The sequence below is a fragment of the Euleptes europaea genome, chromosome 2 (genome assembly GCF_029931775.1).
Source record: "Euleptes europaea isolate rEulEur1 chromosome 2, rEulEur1.hap1, whole genome shotgun sequence".
In the NCBI taxonomy this organism is placed as follows: domain Eukaryota; kingdom Metazoa; phylum Chordata; class Lepidosauria; order Squamata; family Sphaerodactylidae; genus Euleptes; species Euleptes europaea.
Genome location: NC_079313.1, coordinates 38,424,734 through 38,449,035, shown reverse-complemented (window position 1 = coordinate 38,449,035; position 24,302 = coordinate 38,424,734). Strand labels below are relative to the sequence as shown.

Here is a 24,302-nt window from a genome sequence, read left to right as displayed (position 1 = left end):
AACATTTCCCCCTCTTGTTCTTCTTTTTACAGTAAAATCAAGGAAATTCATTAGGTTTGGCGCAGATGTGATGCTACTTGGGAATAAGAAGGTGAGTGGAACAAATGGCCTCCCTGTTTTTCCTCTCATGCGTCAATTTCACGCACATATACACACACCCTTATCACGGTTCATGTTATTATTGTAAACCTTAGTCAAAATGAAGACAGAAAATTACAAAACTGTCTTTAAGATTGGTTAGTAAACCTGGATTCTAAAACACATTTCCAGAGCAGCCCTGGGTTCACAACTATAGATCCAAGCGAAGAGTAAAGGGAAAGTGTCAGTCCATTTATAAGAGCAGAGTAAAAAAGAGTGTGCACATTACACTGCTCAGTTCAAGAGATCACACTGGCAATGCATATCTCAGGGAAGAAAATGCTTTTGAAGGCATTGAGCCAAACAGCCAGAGTGAGAAAGCAATAGATATTGCTATTTGCAATTAATACGGACACAATACAGGTGTTTTCAGATGCCTATAGAAAAATACAGATATATGTTCTCAAAGCTGTACAGGGCTGCACTAAGACAAAAGTGAAGTGCTGGTAGTGAGAGCTATGCAAAGAACTCTCCGTGTTCCTCCAGCTCTCCTAGATGTTATGCTCAAGGTCAAAGACAACCTTTAGCAACTTATAACGATTGAATTGTCACAATTATTGTCTTGTATGTATTAAGCACTTACACTATATATTGGTATACAGCAACGAACTGTCAAATGCTCTGAAGACCCTGCACTGAATTGTCCTGCACTTACTAAGCATCTATGTTGTATGTTGGTATCCAGCAGTGAAAATAGTCAAATACCACCGGGGGAGGGCAGGGTATAAAATGAAATAAATAAATAAAATCTAATGATCTTTCACAGTGGGAGGTAGATCTGATTTTACCTTGCCTTTATGTCACTCTGGTCCTTAGGGTTTGCATCCTGACATTAACCAAGGCACTAAGCCGTGCTATACTAGCACAGCTAGAAAACAGGTGTTTATCCATCACAACATTATTCCAGATCTGACCAAACATATACGTATTGCCTTTTGTTCCCAGTAAGTTTTCAAAGAGTGCCTTTTAACAAAAAAAAGGCAAAGCAAAATAAGAAGGAGGACTCACAGCATGCTCTTCACTTTTTCTGAGACCCAGCCTTGACACTGAAGCAACAGACATGAATTCAAGCAAATCAAATGCTGGCTCAGTGGTCAGCCTTGCCCATTCCAATGCATTCATTTGACCATCCCCATGGCTGCTTCTCCCTCCAACCGGGGAAAGTTAAGAAAGCATCCTGCAAACAGGAAAAGACTGCACCACTTATTCCCCGAGTATGCAGCCTTATATGAAGGGGAAGATAGCCTGCTTCCACTATTGCGGCTCCCCATAACATCCAGCAGACTGGAAGGGATCCTGATCTTCTTAATTTGTGCAGGTCTGCAACAGAAGCAAGGAAGGGGCATAGGCTTCTCTTTTCTCAGCCAGCCAGCTTTAGAGTGCGTGTTAACTTTCCCCAGACAAACAGAACACAGCATCAACGGCTAGGTGATTAAGCAAGCAGAAAAGGACAAGGCTTATGGCTGAGGCAGAATTTGATGTGTTGGCAAGCAAGCCAGTCTTTTCAAATGCAAAGCCAGAAGGATGCTCGTGTGAGTCTTCTTTGTATATTATATCTGTCTTCCCCATAACTTTGTACTCAAACACTGTTTTGTAGCCTTCAACTAGCATGTAACAAATTCCTATAGCCTTTTAATCCAAGTATTACTTACAGTTATGTTGATAAATATAGTCTCAAATTCAGATGGTGTTAGAAACCTTTTCAATGGCACCATAAAATACTGCAGGGAGAAAAAAATAAGTAGTAGTTCCATTAACATACATCTCCACACTTACAAAAAAAATGTCTGAGTGTATCATTTTCAAAGGTGCCATTTAGGAGGGTAACAAATATCAGTCATTTTTGTTCTCCATTATTCCTCCGTGTTTTCAGCGCACATGCTTCAGGAGTACCACTGGTCAAATCACTAGCTCTGCAAACTGAGTGACGACTGTTATAAACCAGTGCTTCCAAAACATCTACTCTCTCATGCATACTTTTATCTGAATTAAAATTAGAGGCACAATTCAATCTTATAGCCAAACTAAGCTTACTTTTAGAATGCCTAAGGTTGGATCTACACATCAATATCACACAATTGGAATCCTCCATTGCCTAGATTTTCCTGTTCTGCTCAGGAGGTGAAAAATTGCAACAGTACAATATCCAGCAATCTGTGGATCCAGGTTAAAATTAAGCATTACCCCAGCCTCAGTGAACCCCATGCCCTTTGTTTCTGGCTGAACGTTCTCAATGGAAAGAGGTAAGCCTAGAGAAGCAGTTGTTCACAGAAGCAACAGGCAGCCTCAACTCAGCAAGAGTGACTGTGCTGTCCCTCTGTAGCCAGAGTGACTGAACAAGACAACCACACTCAATGCAGGCAGTCGGAAGAATTACCAACCCTCAATGAAAAGTGACTGGATGGAAGGCAAGGCCAAAGCAGTAGATCATGCGGCCACAGTGGGGGAGCCTCTCTTTAGCAGGACTTGTGTCATATTTCTCTCTGAGGTAAATACTGGTGTGGGACTGGAGGAGAAGGAAAATAATCTCCTCACAAATACACTCAGGCTAACGCTTTTCCCTCAGCATATACAGCCGGGCTGAGAGAGTGGGATATTGAAGTGGTTGAAAGGGGGGTGCGTCATGTTATGATAAGGAAATAATCCCAACAAATGTGCTCAAAATACAAGGCTAGGTTATATAATTTAATCCTGACTAAATCCAAGAGAGGGCCTCTGAACATCACTCTGCTTCTTTCCTGAAACCCCTCTGCCTCCAATTATACAATACTAAAATGCCACTCCTGATCAACTTTACCTTTTCTATGGACTCCAAAGTTTCTGTGTATTTCTCTTCAGTCTGTTTTATTTCGGAAAGGCAGCAGCATCTTATGTCATTCTCAGGATACTTCTGTAAAGTCAATAAGATGCTGGTTGTAAATTCAGGACATGTTGCATTGGGATGGTTCGCTATTAGAACGTATTGCTTAGGGAAATAATCAGCACTCGCAGCCTTGCAAAGCTGATTATCTGCACCCAAATTCTTCCATATTTTATTATTTGGGCAGCAGGGGGCAGCCTAGTCATATGATGCTGCAGAGGAACTCTTGCCATAATAGCTGAAAATAGACAATGGGGTAGTAGCCTGTCCCACAGCTACTATCACTTTGGTAAAGGAGTTGAGATAGTTTGTGGGGAGAGGAACTGGGGAGAGGCACTGGAACTCTATCACCTCCCTATCAAACTTTACATGCATATATCAGGTACAGTAAATACATATCCTACCACTCCACTGAGTGAAATCTGAAGTCTAGGCTAAGAGCCCCTTAGGCTAGAGGAAGCTCTTCCAGCCTAAGGTTAAGGCAAGGATAAATTCCAATGTACACTTATGGGAAGAAAGCATAAGTATAATCTACTCTTTGGCTACTGCTTGATTAAACCCCTTCTATAGTATCTGCATGATGAAGTTAGAGGTCATAAGAACATAAGAAAGGCCATGCTGAATCAGACCAAGGCCCATCAAGTCCAGCAGCCTGTTCACACAGTGGCCAACCAGATGCCTCTAGGAAGCCCACAAGTAAGACAACAACTGCAGCAGCATTATCCTGCCTGTGTTCCACAGCACCTAATATAATAGGCATGCTCCTCTGGAACTGTAGAGAATAGGTATGCATCATGACTAGTATTCATTTTAACTAGTTTTTAGTTTGACAGTTTCACTGAAGGGCAAAGTGGAAAGAAGGAAGATCATTCCAAACATTCTCTTCATCAGAATCATGAAGTTCTAGATTAGCTGGCCTTGTTTCCAAAGTGAGACAAATGCATTAGGAATTCTCCATTGTTCTGCTTTTTATTGCCACATTTTGCACAGGACACTGTGCATGTGCAGTTTGCAGCAGCTTTTGATTCATCTGAATCTTCCTCTCCCTCCTCACCACTCTACTGATGCACACATATACAATGATAAAACACTGCCCCCCCCCCCAAAAAAAAAACAGATCTTGATGTGATTGCATGTATGGCTGCACATTAGTAAAAACACCAAACAGGCATTCTGATCATACACATTTTCACATCAAGGTTGCATTTTTGCAATGTTCATCCATTTACACGTGCACATGAGTAACACAGAGGAGGAACAGTGCAACAAAAACTTAAGGTATTGAAAACTATGTCTAACTACACATGTGCAAATCCTAGAATGTGGGGAGGGGGAGGATTTCCGAATTAGACCTGAATTAAGGAAGAATGTAACACAGTACAGTAGGAAATGTAACAAAATAACAAAAATAACAATGAGAGTAATCTGTTCATCATATTTAAAACTGGGGGGGGGAATCTCAAAATTCACTGAGTAGTCAATATTCTTATTGTGCGTGTGTTAAGTACCATCATTTTTAATAATTAGAAAGAAAAAAGCCTAAACTAATGCCGTTAAAAGAATGCCATTTCACTTATAATTCACTTCACATTTATTATAGCTAGATTTTATTTGCTTCACAGTCTAAAAAGAAAACCTTGAAGAGTTGTTCACAACATCCATGAAGGGTGCAGTCCAATTAAAGTTAAACACTTGTAACACTTTACAATTTAGCACTTTTAATTAAAATCAGTGGGACTTATTGTGCTTAATTTTGGTTGGACTATGCCCTGAATACTTTATTACAGCTATTGTTTAGGATTGAGTCCTAATTCGAGTTAACTGTGAATCGTACAGGTTGATGTGCTGCTTCAGCTTTCATTAGGTCTTCATACACTTCACCACCTTCATCCTCCCCGTAAACACAGTCATAAAGGTCTTCATCCTCATCCACACCAGTTTCGCTAAAGGGCAAAATGGGAAGAAGGAAGACAACAAAATTAAGAGCATCCAACAGAACATTTAATTTAAAGAACTTTTAGGATCACTGATCTCTAACTTTTAGGACCTACTGTTAGAGATCACTCATCAGTCAGTTCATCCTTGCTTAACTAGTCTTCAGCACTTGAGAGAAGTTTGTAGCTTTATTTGATCAGTTAGTCTGAGAGACAGTTAAAAAGAACTAAACCAAAAGGCAACAAAGGTATCTGACTTTCCAAAACATGAACAATCTTGCCTGCTCTATAGATGGAGTGACAGTCCCTCCTGAGGGCTCTAGAAGCTTCTGAAGTTGTTTTTTGCAGGCAGAGAACCTATTAAACCTATTAAAAAGAAGGATATTCTTGGGCCTTCATTCTGAAATTGGGTACCCAAGGTTGTTTCACAAATTGTTGATCAGGATTTAAAGAAAAATGAAAGATAGTCTCAAGATTTCTAAGCACACATTAAGTTTTAAAGATGGCAGTCACTACCAGTCAAATTAAAATAATGTTTGCAAATGCAAAGAGGGGAAATCTGCACAACAGTGAGAATAACCAGGAAGCTAGTGTAAGTGCATGGAGAAATCTAAGCAAAGAAAGTATTATTAAAAAATGACACACCCATACTCATGGTGGCTTTTTTTTCATGCTCCAGGGCCATGCTAATCTTCTCTGTATCATTCCAATTTTAGTATATGTGCTGACAGCTCCATGGTCCCCCCATTCCCTTCACTGTAAAAAAAAGCAACCCTACCAGCTACATTTGGAAAAGAAATCTTTTAAATTGATCATGCAACAAAACACATTCTGATCAATCTGAGCACCAAATTGTCTTGGATCTCACAAATGAAAATCCCCTCCATGTCACCAGACCTCAGTCTAAGAACAGGGGGACTGAAAGAATGGAAATGGTCCATGTACCCAGCACTGCCTACCCTGTGCATATGTGGACACATGTTTTTATTCCAGATGAAATAAATCTTAATTGTTAATAATTTTAGTTCAAGACTATGTACCAAACATTTTTTGAATGGGAGCATGAGGCTTGTCTGTTTACCAAATATTTGGTAGAACATTCAGATAAATATTTTAAGTTCAGTCCCCCACTTAACCCTGGCCATCGCTTCCTGATTCCTACACTGCTTTTCGGCCCTCAATGACCCTTTACAGTAATAAATTCAGAATACTGTCCTAATTATTGTGCAGTTTATTCACAGTTCCCTGTTCCCTCAGTTCCTTGCTACTTTTACCACTTTCCTCAAGCCTCATTTTCTTACATTTCTCTTTCCAGTCCACTGCATACCTCCCTCATGTTGCCTCTAAGCCTTTCTCTTAGTTGAACTAGACCAGGGGTGGGGAACCTTTTTCCTGCCAAGGGCCATTTGCACATTTATAACATCATTCAGGGGCCATACCAGGTGTAGATCTCTCGGTGTGGGGGGGAGAGGCTAGGGTTGCCAGGTCTCCAACCACCACCTGGAGGTTGGCAACCCCAGGGGAGGCCACACAGAGAAGGCCTGCAGAGTGCCCCCCCTCCCAGGCGGGAGGGCAGCCAGCGGTGGGCCCGAGCAAATGAGGCACCAGGGGGGCGCAGCCCACAGTCAATTGGCAAGGGAGGAAGGAAAACAGAGAAAGAGGAAAAGGGAGGGAGGGAGAAAGAGAGAGAAAGGGAGAAAGAAATGGAGAGAGGGGGAGAAAGAAAGAAAAGGATGGAGGGAGACAAAGAAACAGACAGAAAAAGAGGGAGAGAGGGAGAGAAAGGAGAGTGACAGAAAAAGAGGAAGAGAGAAAAGCCTTTCCCCCACACACACGCATGCCGGCCCCGTGCAACTGGGCCCCAGCCTCCCCGCCTCCCCCGCCCACACACACACCCAGCAGCGCACTGAGCCCCACGTGACTGGGCCCCAATCTCCATGCCCTCCCCCCCCCCAGAGTCCACAAAAGGCCCCTTCCCAAAGCCCGATCGGCTCCCGCATGCATGCTCTGCCGCCGGGAGCCACCGGTCTCTTTCCCCCGCTCCCTCTCGCTGCTCAACAGCTGACAGGCCTCTGCGGCCGAGCCCCAGAGCTCTCGAGGGCCCCAAAAAATGTCCTCGGGGGCCGTACCTGAGGTTCCCCATCCCTGAACTAGACATAACAGCTTCTGCAAATTCACCATGGGAGCTTACAGACACATTAGGGCTCGGAGATCCCAGTGGGAACTCCTTTTAAAATCACTGCAGGGACCACCTGGGACCATAGTGTGTGTGGGGGAAGGGGACTACTCCCTCCCCTACACCATTATCTTGAACTAAAACAGTATAGGTGGGCATTATTTGTCCCATTTGAGGGTTTCCAAATGCAAGCTTCAGTGCATGAGGAGTACCTTAAATGGCACAAATAACACCCTTTGTGCCATTTCATGTCTGGAAAATGGTAGGGGAAGCAGAAGCTCCTACACCCCCCCCCTTTGTCATGGTCCCAGGTTGAAATGGGTCCCCACAACAATTTTAAAAGGAGTTCTCCTGAGAACTCCATTCCCCAATGTGTCTGCAAGCCCCTGTGGTGTACTCACAGAAGCTGTAGTTTCTAGTTTGGCTCTAGTTTGGCATGCCTCCTGAAACCCCAGCCAAGTTCTCAATATGATCCATAAAGTTACTCCTCTCCCTAAGACATGTGTGAGACTTTCATCCCAATCAAACTGACAACTTTCCCTGTCTTCGCACATCTGAAAATGTTGTATATGATTTTATTATTTGGCATCTGAGTCAGGTATTTCAGTGCCACAATACAGATTCTTGCTTTCAAACCAAAATGTTTTTACATCAGTAGTGTCAATAGATAATATCTTACACAGGGGAAAACCCCATTATCTCATTTCGGAAACCACTCACTCAGTACTAATTTACAACCTACTCTATTAAATCTGGAAGGCCTTTGTAGATGTCTTCATCATCCACACTCTCGTCAGTTGGAAACGACCTATGGAAACAAAAGATAAAAATAAGAACTCTCCAGGAACAGCATCAACATTTTTTCAATAAACATGGCACATGGAGAGCCTAAGCAAATGTTTAGAAGCTGTGTATGTTGAACATATGCTGGGTATGGGACCATGCACAGTCCCTTTGTGCTCAATGGAATCCCTAAAAGGAACAGATACACGTGTGCTAAAAGTAAAGATTATTACAGGCCTACAAGAACATAATTACACCAAGGTATGTCCATCCATTTAAACTTTATATTGAACACACCATGGAAAGAGGGCTAAGAGAATGACTTCTTTGTTGAATGTGTGCATTAGTCCATAGTTACTTGAATAGATGGAGGGAGTGCTGATAAGACATTTATATGATAAGAACAAAGAACAAAGTCAAGATACTTGCATGATAATAGCATTTAATCCAACTGTAGCATAGTAACTACACAGCAGAGAGTACAGTATGGACAGTATGGAAATATGGCATGAGAGTACATGGCAATAGACAGAAATGGCCAGATATTCAGATGACATAGATAAATATAGAACAATTTAGTTACCCTTAGTTTGAACTAGACTTCCAATTTTGATTAAGGGGGTACTCTGGTTAGGCTTAACTACACTTAACTTACTACCAATGCAAGGCTTAGTCACCATTAAGGAGGAATGGAGGAAGAGTAATTAAATCCAGAGAGGGGAGGAGCTGGGGATGGAGCATGTGATCCTTTGAGCCTACTCCTAACCCTAGTTGGGAGAGAGGCCCTCCAATATCTCTGTGCCAGTAAGAGATATAACATTTCTGGAAATCTAGAAAAAGAAGTTTTTGTAATGGAAACTTCAGGGAAACATTTAAGAAATGTAAAGCATATGTAAAATTTTCCCATCAAGCCTAAAATTCTTTTATCAATTTAGCAACACAAAATGCATCATTTATTTCTTAGTTAGCAATTAAAATTATACTCTTTGGCATATTTATCAAATTTGAAAGTATAAATGCCTTCATTTTTATAAGAAAATTTGCAAGTATACCCAGTACTTGAAAAAGAGTTGCAAATGCTACACCCTGTCCAAACAAAGTACATGCATTTTCATTTGATAAGAAGAATAACAGTGGAAGGTAAAAAACAAATTCTGTAGTTAACAAAAGAAAATGTATTATTTGGACAGAAACATTCATACAGTCAGGATAGGAAGGACTACCAGAAACTCTAGAAATGAAGTTAAATTTAATAACACTGACAACACTGAACTGTTCATGTATTATCATTAAACGCATTATAGAATATAAATTATTGCCAATTGTCAAATATGCACATATTTTCATGTTTTTGTTTTCATTCTCCACAGTATAGACAAGTTAAAATATCTTTATATGGAGAATATTATTCCATTAACTGTTACCCATGAAACATGATAATATATTATTTTAACCAAAATTTAATTGTACTTCATTTGCTACATTGATTCATTTATCAATTTTTCATGAAAGTTAATTGAATTAGGAACAAATTAAAACATCAACATTAAAAATAGAATGCACTATTATATTGCACCTTATTCCAGTGGCTAATGCAGTAGGAGTGCGGGAAAGTTTGGATAACGTTTCTATGACCTGCAGAAGGAATTAAACACATGTACTGAGTTAGGAGCAAATAAACATATACAAGAATTCAAATTCCATTCTTGTAGTAGATATATAACAATAAATAAAAGATAGCTAATACATTTGTTGCAATGCAAGTCCCACTGATTTCAATTGTCCTTGCACAGCTAATACATTTGTTGCAATGCAAGTCCCACTGATTTCAATTGTCCTTGCACAGATTCAATCAACCAATCATTTATTACAGTCACATATCAGCAGAGTCTAAAGTGATCATAGTTGCTTACATTTCCAGATGATCACTGTCATAATTTTTCTAGTTTAGACATTTGAAATAAGCATATGAAAAAATTCATTTCCATTGTTTTATTAACATTCCTATTAAAATGATTTAAAAGTGGTCCAGAAAAACTCTTTGAACTATAATAAATTAATGCAAGCAGTAATGTGGTGAGACGGCTGGAGATTGGCAACCTTATCACCCCTCCAAATACTAATCAGGGCCGACCCTGCTTAGCAACCATGATCTGAGAAGATCAGGCTAGCATGGGCCATCCAGGTCAGGGCAAGAATTAAACTAGCTCCTAATAAATAAAAAAGCAGCAGAATTAATTGCCAAAATATTTAATTAAAAAGAAAGCTAGGAAACCATTGCCTTTCCACAGTGTCATTTCTCTCTAGTCACCAAAGGAGGGAGCTGTTGGATAAAATATTACGTAGCTCCCAAAGAGGTTCCTTAAAATAAGGTACTGCTGTCGCAGGCCTTTTATGCAGGGATGTTTCCCCACAGTCACCCCCACCGACTGCTTCAGGGCTTCCTTTTCATTATGCATGCCTTTTCCGCCCATCAGAGGTCACCTTGCTCTCCCTGCGCATTTTGCCCGTGTTTTCCAGCTGATGTTTCAGCCAGAATTTGGAAAATGCGGGCAAAGTGTGTGGGGAGAGCAAGGCAACCTCTGACAGACAGAAGAGGCATGCATAATCAAACAGAAGCCCCGAAGCAGTTGGTGGGGTTGACCATGGGGAAAGTCCCTGCATAAAAGGCCGCATACAAGCAAGTGCTAACTCACATTTTAAATTTAAGAGATGCACTCTAAGAATAAAACACAAGTAATCATTTGTGGAGACAGAGGTCAAAGAACAATTCTTAACAAGCAAGAAAGAGAACAATTCTTAACAAGCAAAAAAGAGAATAATGTATGAAATGCAGGGGAAGAGAGTTAATTTTCTCCCTGCATAGCATCATTTTGCATTCATTTAAAATATTAAGCCACTGCTGTTCTGTCCATTGGAGGAAAGCTATGTTTAAAATGAGCTTTTCTGTAGCTAAAGCTCAAAAAGCCTAATATTCCTGATAAAAATCAAGTTCACATATTCTCAGTTCATACAGAGTGAAGTAATCCCACCTATTCAGTGAAAATTCAGCAGCTTTCCCTCTTGATTTCAAAGATAAACAGTTGGAACATGTCTCAATTAAGAAAAGAAACAACCACTTAGTGCTGGTTGGTTGTACAAAGAGCTAGGACTAATTTCTCCTTTATTTAAATCACTAAGAAAACTCATAGTCAAAGGGGGTATATAAATTAGTCACACTGAATAGAGGACTCTTATCCAGGCCTGAATCTGAGATGTTTTCAGGAAGCACAAGCTGGATCCTTGTTTATCAGAAAAGGATACATCTCATATGACAATCCAAATAGTAAGGGACACTCCTGGCCACAGATGACATTTGAACACCCAAAAAGGAGACCATATCTAGGAACACTCCCCCCCCACCCCACATATTTCTTATGGGCAAGGGTAAAATCAGTATATCCATTTTGCCAGACAAGTATCTCCATTTTGCCAGACAAGTATCTCCATCTTGTCTTGGCTGTGTTGGAATTCAAAAATTTTGTGAATATCTACAACTACGATTGCCAACCTCTAGGTGATGGCTGGAGATCTCCTGCTATTACAACTGATTTCCAGGTGACAGAGATCAGTTCACCTGGAGAAAATGGATGCTTTGGAAGGTGGGTTCTATGGCATTATACCTCATTGAAGTCTCTCCGCTCCCCAAACCCCACTGTCCTCAGGTTCCACCCCCCCAAATCTCTAGGTACTTCCCAACTCGGAGCTGACAACCCTATCTACAACCATTATTAAGTAAGTAGTTTGGGAGGAAGAAGCTGTTAGTGAACTAAACTTTCTTCTAGTCAAGCTACCCCTAGCAGCATTACATGTTGCCAAATACAATACCATAATTAGCTATTGAAAAGTTAAAAAAAAAAGATAACCAAAAAAACCTGTATTTAGCATTATTCTTGGAAGTCAAATTGCTACCAAATGCCACTACAGTATTATCAACATGATAGTTAAGGCTGAAACAACCACATCAAAACTACATGGATACTTGGAAACGTGATTTTCTAATTGCTACCATTACAGCAGGTCTATTCAGCATGGTGTGTGGGAAGCTGTAAATTATAAAAAGAAGTTGGTTTCACAAAAGATATTACAATATATAATTAGTGCCCACCTTACTGCACTATGCATATCTTCAAAGGAACTTATGTACCTCCTTAATTATTATAGCACTTTTTAGGACTCTGGAAAAAGCTAGCATAGCACTAGTGTTTGATTTCCAACAACCCATAAACATCTGGATAACCTAGGGCTAATGCAATATTTCACTCAGTCCAGCATAGGGATGGTTAAACACTCACCAATGTTCTGATTGTAAACTGATCGTAAACAGGGAGCTGATTTGTCATCAGTCATTTGGTTGAGATTCATTCAAGCCTGTTCATTGGGTTACTCGTTATTTATTCAAATGGTGCATCATAATGCCATCATTATGTTTCACACATGCACTTTCTCATACATACAGATGAGAGTTCTAGTTTCCCTCCTTCCCTAAGATAATATCTATTATCAGAGCACATTACTCAGCACCCAATTACATCAATAGAGAGGAAATCAGCCAGTGATTATGAATGCTTTGTTTTATGAAAAGTCTTACCATTTGGTGCTGAAGTCTTCATTATCAAGATTTTCCAGATGTGAAAACACAGCCAACCATGTCATTTAATTACAGATGCAATTGCATGCAAAGCAGGGAAATGAAATTCAACCCCAACAGTTACGGCTTATCTCCAGCAAGCCAGACAGATTTGGGGATCAGCAGGAGTGGATGTAGCTGTTAAACACAGTATGTATGCCTACTTAACTTGTTCACCTTGAAGTTCATGGCATCACTAGTGCTGGTACTTATTTTTTGCAAACTGCAAAAAAAAGTTCTGATTCCTAGATTTTATCTATGTTTATTTGAAACTGTTACAGGCAACTTGAACATTAAATCGTCTTAACTGCAAAATCTCTTGATTTTCCAGGATTTGTTGAATTGTTCCACACAATTTGTTCACCACATCAATGAAGTAAGTATGATTGTCAGCGCATAAAATTACATTTCCATCATGGGACCTTACTGATAGCACCCTCTCTTATAATAACTTATAAAAGTTATTGCCAACTATGGGCATTACAAATGCAGCAATAACACTTGCCACAAAATTCCTTCTTAAATTACACCTAGTATAAAACAATACAGCCTGCATATGCTTTAGGATAATAAGTTATGAGTGTCTACAGAAGGTAATAGACCTTCTGTCCTGTGGGCTGAATTCAGCTCACCAAATATTTTTCCCCAGAAGTACGGTACCTTTCCTCAGAACTACTCTATAGGTGATTTGCCACAAGATACCAAAACAGGACCTGGGAATTTTTTTTGGCAAGCATGAAATGCTCCTAGTCATGGATCAAAATAATTAGTTACAGCAATGACACTGAAGATGCTGGAACTACACAGTCAAAAGATTTACATCCTCAAAAGCAAACTACGGGTGTTACCGCACTTTGTATTCCCAGCGATGTATTAAGAGTTTGAAAATGTTATAAAAAATACTGTTCGCACTTTCTATTCCCACCGATGTATTAAGAGTTTGAAAACATTATAAAAAATACTGTTCGGACTTTGTTTGGCCCCTTTAGCTGTGAAGACGTCTTCCAACCATTTATTAGCCGTGGTATCCAAAAACCCTTTTAAAGCGATGTTTTTGATAACATTTTCAAATTCTTAATACATCGCTGGGAATACAAAGTGCGGTAACCCCCTACATTAAGACCTATTTATAGAACACAGCAGCCTAGTTGGATGTGCAAACTAGGGCATGAAATAAAAGAATAAGGTACTATAAGAGAAATCTCATCATAAACAGAAGCCCATAATGTGGTGCTGTAGGAAAAGCTAGCAAGTCTCATTGTACTTGCATCGCATATTAGTTTTTATGTTCTGCCAACATAACTATGCAAGACATCTGATTTCTCTCAATTTATTACATTTATTATAGTCCCATGGTATTCACTACAATTATTTCCTTTTTGCTACAGAAAACTCTGAAGCAATTTGGTACGCTTATTAAAAACCTCTAAATAGTCAACAGTTCTGCAGCATTGCCTGAAACTGTCTTTGTAAGCCAGCATAGGCAGTTTGTATTGGGGTTCATTCATTACTTTGAACATTAGGCTATGGGTACCCAGGCTAGCCTGATCTTATCAGATCTCAGAAGCCATGCAGGGTCAGCCCTGGTTAGTATTTGGATGGGAGACCCCCAAGGAATACCAGGGTTGCTGTGCAGAGGAAGGCACTGGCAAACCACCTCTGTTAGTCTCTTGCTATGAAAACCCCAAAAGGGGTCGCCGTTAAGTCGGCTGCGACTTGCAGGCACTTTACACATACAAGAACAATTTATAGGATCAATTTGAATAGTCATTCAACTGAGATAATGATTAGAAAAACGGTAACAGTCTTCTTGATTTAAAGTAGCCATGGCCTCTTTAAAGAGGGACATGGGCCACATGCTTTATATGCAGAACGTCTCAGGTTCAGTCCTCAGCATCTGAGATAATCAGGCATGATCAAGCACCACGACCCTTCAAGTGGCCACACAAGAAAGCTTTTGTGAATTAGAAAATGGGTAGCCTTCTCTTTACACGCCACTAGCATTGCCATCCAAAGCATAGTTCTGGCCATCAAAGCTCATTGACTTGAATGGGCTTTTGCAGCGGCTTGTGGTCCTTGGCACCTCAAGCATACTCATGAGAATGCTTTCCCATGTTTCTTTGATTCCCTAATATGCCTGCTGTTTGCTTTTTCCTTACATAAATCTTATTTTATTTTTATGGATCAACTTTAATCTTGGGAAAACTAAAAATAGGATTAGTCTTCTGTTGCTTAGAAGCTCGCTTACTGCAAATGGTAGCCTAGAAACCTGTCTGGATGACATGTACAGAAATGTATCAGTTGTATACACCTATATTATTAAAATAATCCATTTCAACCCATTATCATTTGGCAGCAGCAGCTACTCTGAACCGGGTAGCAGTGTGAATGGAGGATTATTTAACATAGTTTGTGTGTGCTAGAAGTTACACTAGAACAATTTATCAACAACCATACAAGACAACTAGATTATTGCCCGTTACCCTCATATTTAGTAGACTGAATCATGGACAGGGACAGATAATGAGCCGTCTCTCAGACAAGCAGTTGAAAACTCATAGCCATAAGACTTTAACAGAGATGTTTCATTTCAGTTCTGTTCAATCTAACCAAATATCACATAAAAACACTGTTGTTGATTGTCACTGCTGGGACTGTCATAGCAAGAAAAGCTTTAAAAAGGAAGAGCTAGTGTGGTTTAGTGGTTAGAGAACCAGACTAGGATCTGGGAGACCCAGGATCAAATCCCCACTCTGCCAAAAAAGACTGCTGGGTGCCCTTGGGCTAGTCACACCACTTTCATTCTAACCTACCTAACAAAGTTGTTGCAAGAATAAAAAGGAGAGAAGAACAAAGTAAGCCACTTTGGGTCCCCACTGGGGAGAAAGGCAGGGTGAATAAATAAAACCTTGTAAAGAGTAGAACTCAGGCTTCAAACCAAACCAGAGGAAATACTGTATACCATATTATAATACAAATACAGCACAGATAATGGCTTGGATCCAATAGAGCATTTCCAAGGACAGAACAACTCACTGTCTTTTGAGACAACAGCAAAGGTTCCTGAGAGGAAAACGCACCAAGACCCTGTGGCCTCCAGTTTTGTTTCCCCAGTAGCAAATGGTTCTGAATTTGTTTAATTAATGAGCAAAGAGAAGCTCCATCTAGGAGGTTCTTGTTGATTTTTCTACAGGTCTTGAACCCTTGATAGTTGAACACTAAATTCACACAGACCTTAGTCTGAAGCAGTTAGCTTTCATTAGAAGAAACTGAAAGCCCTCACAGCTGAAGTAAGCTGCTATCCTTTGCACACCTATTGATTTCAGTCATGTTCCACTAGTTTCCATGAAACTTACTGTCAATGATGTACGAACATGGCCTCAGCCAGAAAGTCTAATCCTAATTTATTCAAAAGCAAATCCTATCCATTTAGTACTGTCACAGACTGCTTGCCAACAGGCAGGCCACCTTTTATCAGCTTCAGCTGACATGTCATAGAATCATAGAGTTGGAAGGGGCCACCAGGGCCATCAAGTCCAACCCCCTGCACAATGCAGGAAATTCACAACTACCTCCCCTCTCCACACCCCTAGTGACCAGAAGATGGCCAAGATGCCCTCCCTCTCATCATCTGCCTAAGGTCACAGAATCAGCATGGCCATCTAACCTCTTCTTTAAAACCTCCAGGGAAGGAGAGCTTACCACCTCCCGAGGAAGCCTATTCCACTGAGGAACCGCTCTAACTTAGAAGATTCTTCCTAATGTCTACACGGAAACTCTTTTGATTTAATTTCAACCCGTTGGTTCTGGTCCGACCGTCTTAAGCAATAGAAAACAACTCGGCACCCTCCTCTATATGACAGCCCTTCAAGTACCTGAACATGGTTATCATATTCCCTCTCAGTCTTCTCCTCTTCAGGCTAAACATACCCAGCTCCTTCAACCTTTCCTCTTAGGACTTGGTCTCCAGACCCCTCACCATCTTTGTTGCCCTTCTCTGGACACGTTCCAGCTTGTCTACATCTTTCTTAAATTGTGGTGCCCAAAACTGAACACAATATTCTAGTTGAGGTCTAACCAGAGCGGAGTAAAGCGATACCATCACTTCACGAGATCTGGACACTATACTTCTGTTGATGCAGCCCAAGACTGCATTTGCCTTTTTAGTTACAGCATCATACTGCTGACTCATGTTCAGTGTTTGGTCTACTAAGACCCCAAGATCCTTTTCACACACACTACTGCTCAAACAAGTCTCCCCCATCCTATAATTATGCATTTGATTTTTCCTACCTAAATGCAGAACTTTACATTTGTCTTTGTTGAAGTGCATTTTATTAGTTCTAGCCCATTTCTCCAGCCTGTCAAGATCATCCTGCATCTTGGCTCTGTCTTCTACCGTATTTGCTACCCCTCCCAATTTAGTATCATCTGCAAATTTAATAAGCATCCCCTCTATTCCTTCATCCAAATCATTTATAAAGATGTTGAACAACACAGGGCCCAGCACAGATCCCTGAGGAACTCCACTAGTCACTTCTCTCCAAGTGGACGAGGAACCATTAAGTAGCACTCTTTGGGTACGATCTGTCAACCAGTTGCAGATCCATCTAACAATAATAGGATCTAACCCACATTTTCCCAATTTGTCAACTAGAATACTATGTGGAACCTTATCAAAAGCCTTACTGAAATCTAGATAAACTATGTCTACAGCATTCCCCTGATCCAGCAAGGTAGTAACTTTCTCAAAAAAGGAGATAAGATTAGTCTGACATGACTTTTTCTTGAGAAAAAGTCTGACATGTCAGCTGGGGCTGTTCCCTGAAAAGCATGATCTAGCGGTAACAGTCCATGCTGTGATTACATCCAGGTCAGATTACTCCAACACACTTTAGGTGGGGCTGCTTTCGAGAATGTCCAGAAATTGCAACTGATTCCAAATGTAGCAGCCAGGCTATTGATGGGGGACAAATACTTGGATCATATTACCGGTGCTAAAAAAAATAATAATCTGCAATTGCTGCCCATCTGTTTCTGGGCACAATTGAAAGTGCTGGTTCTTAACATTAAGGCCCTAAATGGCGTGGGGTTGGGGTACTTGAAGGTAGGGCTGTCAAAAAAAAAAAAATTCGGTACAGTTCGGATTCGGCCGAATTTGACCCTTGTGGGGTCGGTACGGTCCGAAGTCCGAACTCCCCCGCTTCGGATCCCCGGTAATTCGGGGGGATCCGGAGTTCGGGGGAAAATTCGGCCGAAGCGCGCCTTCAGGGATTCCCTGAAGGCGCGCGGGGGCCCTTTAAACTGATCTGAGCCTCCCAGCTGAGAGGCGCAGATCAGTTTAAAGGGCAGCCCGCCCCCCTTCAGCGGGCTCCGCTGGAGAGGCGCGGGCTGTCATTTAAACTCATCTGAGCCTCCCAGCTGGGAGGCTCAGATGACTTTAAATGACAGCCGCGCCTCTCCAGCGGAGCCCGCTGGAGAGGCGCGGCTGCCCTTTAAACTCATCTGCGCCTCCCGGCCGGGAGGCACAGATGAGTTTAAAGGACAGCCCGCCTCCCTTCAGCGGGCTGCCGTGAAGGGGGGCGGGCTGTCATTTAAACTCATCTGTGCCTCCCGGCCGGGAGGCACAGATGAGTTTAAATGACAGCCCGCCTCCCTTCAGCGGGCTGCCGTGAAGGGGGGGGCTGCCCTTTAAACTCATCTGAGCCTCCCGGGCGGGAGGCTCAGATGACTTTAAATGACAGCCGCGCCTCTGCAGCGGAGCCCGCTGGAGAGGCGCGGCTGCCCTTTAAACTCATCTGCGCCTCCCGGCCGGGAGGCACAGATGAGTTTAAAGGACAGCCCGCCTCCCTTCAGCGGGCTCCCGTGAAGGGGGGCGGGCTGTCATTTAAACTCATCTGTGCCTCCCGGCCGGGAGGCACAGATGAGTTTAAATGACAGCCCGCCTCCCTTCAGCGGGCTGCCGTGAAGGGGGGGGGCTGCCCTTTAAACTCATCTGAGCCTCCCGGGCGGGAGGCTCAGATGACTTTAAATGACAGCCGCGCCTCTGCAGCGGAGCCCGCTGGAGAGGCGCGGCTGCCCTTTAAACTCATCTGCGCCTCCCGGCCGGGAGGCACAGATGAGTTTAAAGGACAGCCCGCCTCCCTTCAGCGGGCTCCCGTGAAGGGGGGCGGGCTGTCATTTAAACTCATCTGTGCCTCCCGGCCGGGAGGCACAGATGAGTTTAAATGACAGCCCGCCTCCCTTCAGCGGGCTGCCGTGAAGGGGGGGGCTGCCCTTTAAACTCATCTGAGCCTCCCGGGCGGGAGGCTCAGATGACTTTAAATGACAGCCGCGCCTCTGCAGCGGAGCCCGCTGGAGAGGCGCGGCTGCCCTTTAAACTCATCTGCGCCTCCCGGCCGGGAGGCACAGATGAGTTTAAAGGACAGCCCGCCTCCCTTCAGCGGGCTCCCGTGAAGGGGGGCGGGCTGTCATTTAAACTCATCTGTGCCTCCCGGCCGGGAGGCACAGATGAGTTTAAATGACAGCCCGCCTCCCTTCAGCGGGCTGCCGTGAAGGGGGGGGGCTGCCCTTTAAACTCATCTGAGCCTCCCGGGCGGGAGGCTCAGATGACTTTAAATGACAGCCGCGCCTCTGCAGCGGAGCCCGCTGGAGAGGCGCGGCTGCCCTTTAAACTCATCTGCGCCTCCCGGCCGGGAGGCACAGATGAGTTTAAAGGACAGCCCGCCTCCCTTCAGCGGGCTGCCGTGAAGGGGGGGGGCTGCCCTTTAAACTCATCTGAGCCTCCCGGGCGGGAGGCTCAGATGACTTTAAATGACAGCCGCGCCTCTGCAGCGGAGCCCGCTGGAGAGGCGCGGCTGCCCTTTAAACTCATCTGCGCCTCCCGGCCGGGAGGCACAGATGAGTTTAAAGGACAGCCCGCCTCCCTTCAGCGGGCTCCCGTGAAGGGGGGCGGGCTGTCATTTAAACTCATCTGTGCCTCCCGGCCGGGAGGCACAGATGAGTTTAAATGACAGCCCGCCTCCCATCAGCGGGCTGCCGTGAAGGGGGGGGCTGCCCTTTAAACTCATCTGAGCCTCCCGGGCGGGAGGCTCAGATGACTTTAAATGACAGCCGCGCCTCTGCAGCGGAGCCCGCTGGAGAGGCGCGGCTGCCCTTTAAACTCATCTGCGCCTCCCGGCCGGGAGGCACAGATGAGTTTAAAGGACAGCCCGCCTCCCTTCAGGGGAGCCTGCTGAAGGGAGGCGGGCTGCCCTTTAAACTGATCTGAGCCTCCCAGCTGGGAGGCGCAGATCAGTTTAAAGGGCAGCCCGCGCCTTTCAGCGGGCTGCCCTGAAGGGGGGGCCGAATTGGCCGAATTTATTCGCGAACTCCCGAACTCGCTGAATTCGGCCCCCCCGGTTGCCCGCCAGATTTGAGTTCGGATCCGTCCGAACTGAAAATCGCCGAATCAGGAGAAATTCGGTTGATTTTCAGTTCGGACCGAACCGAATTGACAGCCCTACTTGAAGGACCCCCTTCTCCAGCACTGTCCACCAAGCCCTGCTGTCTGTACCTCCACCAGCAACGGTGAGGCAGATGGTAACTAGAGATGGGACTGTTTCGGTGGTGGCACCTGATCTTTGGAACACCCTCCCCTTGAGGTTTGCCTGGTGCCTAAACGACTTTTAAGCACCAGACTAAAAATGTTCTTTTTATCCAGTCTTTAATAAGAAGTTTTATCATTCTCAAGTGCTTTATGGTCTGCTGCTATCCTGAGGACTATGTAATGGATAATTTTTAGGGCATTCATTGTCATATGCCATTTTTATGCTCCTGACCTCAGGTCAGGAGCATAAAAATGGCATATGACAATGAATGTCCTAAAAAAATCTGATCGTTTATGTTGCTGTTTTTATGATTTTATGGTATTTTTTTTACTTGTGAGCTGCCTCAAGGTCGTCTCTGGAGAGACAGCATATAAATTCTCTGAATAATAAATAAACTGGTTAGAGCAAGGGTAACACACACAACTCCTTTTGAACTCAGATGAATGGCCTTCGTGCCTACTTTTGGAGGTTTTATTCTAGCAGCTACTAATTCTGTCAAGCAGAATCAGAGCTAGTTCACACATGAAAGTTCATCCCATACTGACCACAGCAACAAATGATGAGTAAATGTGTGAATTCAGCCATCTATCAATGTCAAGTCAGGTTAAATGCTTTTCAATTAAGACAGGTCATAGACTTTGCTGAGAGTCATCAAGTGATGAATGAGCATGTGCCAAGCCCATCCTTATCCTGAATAACTAGGGTTGCCAACCTCCAGCTAATAGTTGGAGATCTCCTGCTATTACAACTGATCTCCAGCAGCTAGAGATCCGTTCACCTGGAGAAAATGGCTGCTTTGGCAATTGGACTCTATGGCATTGAATCCCCTCCCCAAACCCTCCCCTCCTCAGGCTCCAACCCAAAAACCTCCTGCCGGTAGCGAAGAGGGACCTGGCAACCCTATGAATAACACTAGTATACAAATGTTATGGCCACTCTCAAGATGGCCCTTTTACTTATAAAATGTTTTTCCTTTCTTTTCTACAAGCCCTCAAATGCATACAAACTGAGTGGGCTTTTTAAATTTCCTTTTCCCACACAACCATTCCCCACATTGCATTAGAAAGCATGTGTAGTTGGCAGTGTGGTTGCCCACATGTGCAAGCAAAGCTAGACATGCAGCTTCGTGCTGGATAATAGGTAGTTTTGCATGTGAACCAGAAATGGTACCCAATTCTAGCTACTTTAAAAAAAAAATGGCAAAAAGAGGGAACTTAGGGCCATGACAAGAACAATCCTTGGCTGAAAGCAAATATCTCATTACTTCACAACCAGCTTGTCTCTGACACAGTTCTCTGGACCTAAGTGTTCTTAATATCATGCAGGACAGACTTTAGTGGAAGTACTAAAATTCTGTAATTATAACCCTCTTAGCTCTTATAATGGAACTCTGAAATTATATGGCCATCCAGTAAAACCTACTGACATGACAACACATCCCATATGATGCTGAGAGCAGATACATAAGACCTTTCATGCTATCCCAATCCCAATGTTTCACATGGATCAGGCACACCACAGAGCAAATTACTCCAGACACACAGAAACAAAACTTGCTACAATAACATGACTTTGCTGCATAGAGCACAGTATGACTTTCATGGCTGTCGGAACAAAATCATGAAAAGTAGACCCAAAACAGGAATTGGGGGGGGGGGGTCTACTTTCCAGCCAGTCTCTACAATGGCAATTCAACCAGATAGTCTAAATAAGTGCAGACATTCGGGAAGAGCTGAATAAATGGAAATGTTAAAAATAGTTCAACTAGTGCAAGTCTGGGCGTCGCCCTCTCGGTCCTTCTCTCCTGTCCCGGTTTGGACAGCCTTAGAATCCCTGTCTTGAGCCAGCCTCAGAATGGGTGCAGACCTTGGAGACAATATTTCTCCAGTCTTACAGCCCAGGACTTCAGTGTGTGTTTGTCTCTCTCTCTCTCTCTCTCTCAGCCTTGGTCTGGCCCTCCCTGTCCTACCAGGGCTATTCGTGAGCCATCTTCCCCAACACTGCTGACCTTCCCTTGCTCCCTCCACCTGGGACCTTGCCTCCCAGGTGTAGGCCTTCATCAGCTTCTCCTCCCTGCTTAGCAACCAGTGCTTTTGCAGAGCTGCTGGCCTTGAGAAGGAAAGTTCTGCCGCTGCACCTTCCATTGAGGCAGCGAGTGGCCAGGGCTGGTATCCTCCTGGACTGTAGGGTCTGTGGGCTCCTGCTCTTGCCCCCTTGCAGGTAAGTGGAGCTGGAGGTTCCTGGTAGGTGCTGGTAGAGGAAGCCAGGAAGGCCTCCATGCCTGGGCAGTTGGCTTTGAAGGCCGGGATGGACTCTGATGCTGTGGCAGAGACCACAGTATGGGAGTCCATTCCCGGAAACCTATTTTGTCTAGCTTGTCAGGAGCAAGAAATGTCAAGGTCGTTTAGATTTGAAATAAATTGAAAGCACTGACAGCAGAACAAGGCTCTGCCCAGGGTTCACCCAACAGTCTAATTCATAGTGTTAAAGAATGGGTTAAATGGCAAGCAAAGGTTCTTCTCAAGCTAGAGCCAGCAACTGGCTGAACTAGGATCCTCAGGCCATGGGAAGCCTCGCTGTTTGCCCCCCTAACATACATTCTGCCAAGTGTGCACATGATGAATTAAAACAAATCAATTTGATGCCCTCAGGGATGAAGGAAGGGGCATTCCAGCATATTGACCCTTTTCTCAAAAGAGCTCAAAAGCAAAGATCTCCTACTGCGTGGTAGAAAAACAATTTTACAAGGTTGGTCACATAGAATAAATACACAGGCTTGGATCTCATGGAGTGCTTCTACGGGCAAAATATTTCTGCCTATGGAGCATGACTGTCTCACTTTCTCCTTTCCCCTGCAGCCCCAAACACTGCTTCCCACCCACAGGAGCAACATTTTGAGCTCCAGCAAGAGAGTTAAGGCAAAGAAAATCATGTACCACGGGCAGAAATCCTTCTGCTCATGGGAATATCCCCCTTTTCTAAGCCATAGTGCTATATGGGAATAAAGCACCATAAGTGGAAGAACATCATTTGGGTAGAAAGAAAATACAAAAGATAAGGCCAAAATAAAATATAGATTTTCTTAAAAATGAATGTTTTCTTATTATCAAGTTAGAGTTAGTTCCTGTGAATACCCTTAGCAGGTAAGAGCCAAGGTTTCCTATGAAGGAAGGAAGTTTGCATTCCCTTACAACAATACAGTATATGGCACACAGGGCTGCCACTGTGGGCACACAGAGAGAGGGGGGAGAGAGAGAGAGACCCATTCTTAACAGAACATGGGATGTGGAAGGAGGAGACAACACAAAAAAAGGAAAGATGGTAAAAATTTCTATCACAAACCTGCTTCATTTGTTGACATTTGAATCCAACGCTCTAATTTTAACGGAGAGAACCTGTGAGCAATCGGACTCCTCCCAAGTGCTTTCACTGACTTAAAATTATTTGGCAGAGAATTCCACACTTTAAGGATTTCATTTTCAGAACTACCGTATATACTCGGGTATAAGCCGACCCGAGTATAAGCCGACCCCCCAAATTTGAGGCCAGAAATGGGAATTTTATATTGAACCGCGTATAAGCCAAGGGTCAATAAGAAATTCCCTTTACCGGCAATGCTGCGCTCTAAAATGGCGGCCGCAATTTTAGAGCGCAGGGCCCCTGCCCCAGGTCGCCCTCCCGCCGGCCTCCACCAGCTCATTTAACAATTCTCACTGTTAAATGAGCAGGTTGATATCTGCACACAAAATATACGAGAGATTTATACTAACCAGTACTACAACAAAAACCCAATATACTAGTTGTTTGAATAATTGAGAATAACCTTTACAACATATTCACTTACCTGGTTGGGTTTTAAACTGTACTTTGTATTTTGTATTTGTATTGGTTCACATCATTGTATTTCTATATATATGTGCAGATTTTAGAAAAGGTTTTAACTAACCACTGATGAAGGCCCTAGAGGCCGAAACGCATTTGGGTTTGTGGTTACAGATATCAACCTTAAGTTTGGCCATTGTGCCATTTTAATGCTTTTAAAGAATTTTAAAATCTGTATAGCGCTTCTAATAAAATATATTTGTAATATTTCCACATAGACTTACATAAATTTTCCTCTCACCCAACCCCGGGTACCCAACAAACTCCTATC

The 24,302-nt window shown here is 43.2% G+C and overlaps 1 protein-coding gene and 1 non-coding gene across 2 annotated transcripts in view; both read right to left on the bottom strand.

The window, feature by feature from the left end:
* Nucleotides 1-24,302, bottom strand: part of VAV3 (vav guanine nucleotide exchange factor 3) — a 247,371-nt gene that overhangs the window by 158,537 nt on the left and 64,532 nt on the right. Inside the window, exons 3-7 of the mRNA XM_056867457.1 lie at nucleotides 9,468-9,526; nucleotides 7,851-7,916; nucleotides 4,833-4,941; nucleotides 2,936-3,028; nucleotides 1,791-1,859 (exon numbers count right to left, since the gene is read on the bottom strand). Of these exons, the coding sequence (XP_056723435.1) occupies nucleotides 1,791-1,859; nucleotides 2,936-3,028; nucleotides 4,833-4,941; nucleotides 7,851-7,916; nucleotides 9,468-9,526 (396 nt within the window). The remainder of the gene's footprint in view (nucleotides 1-1,790; nucleotides 1,860-2,935; nucleotides 3,029-4,832; nucleotides 4,942-7,850; nucleotides 7,917-9,467; nucleotides 9,527-24,302) is intronic.
* On the bottom strand, nucleotides 5,565-5,666 carry LOC130474045 (U6 spliceosomal RNA). The gene has a single exon (XR_008933196.1). It is a non-coding gene; the product is annotated as a U6 spliceosomal RNA (small nuclear RNA).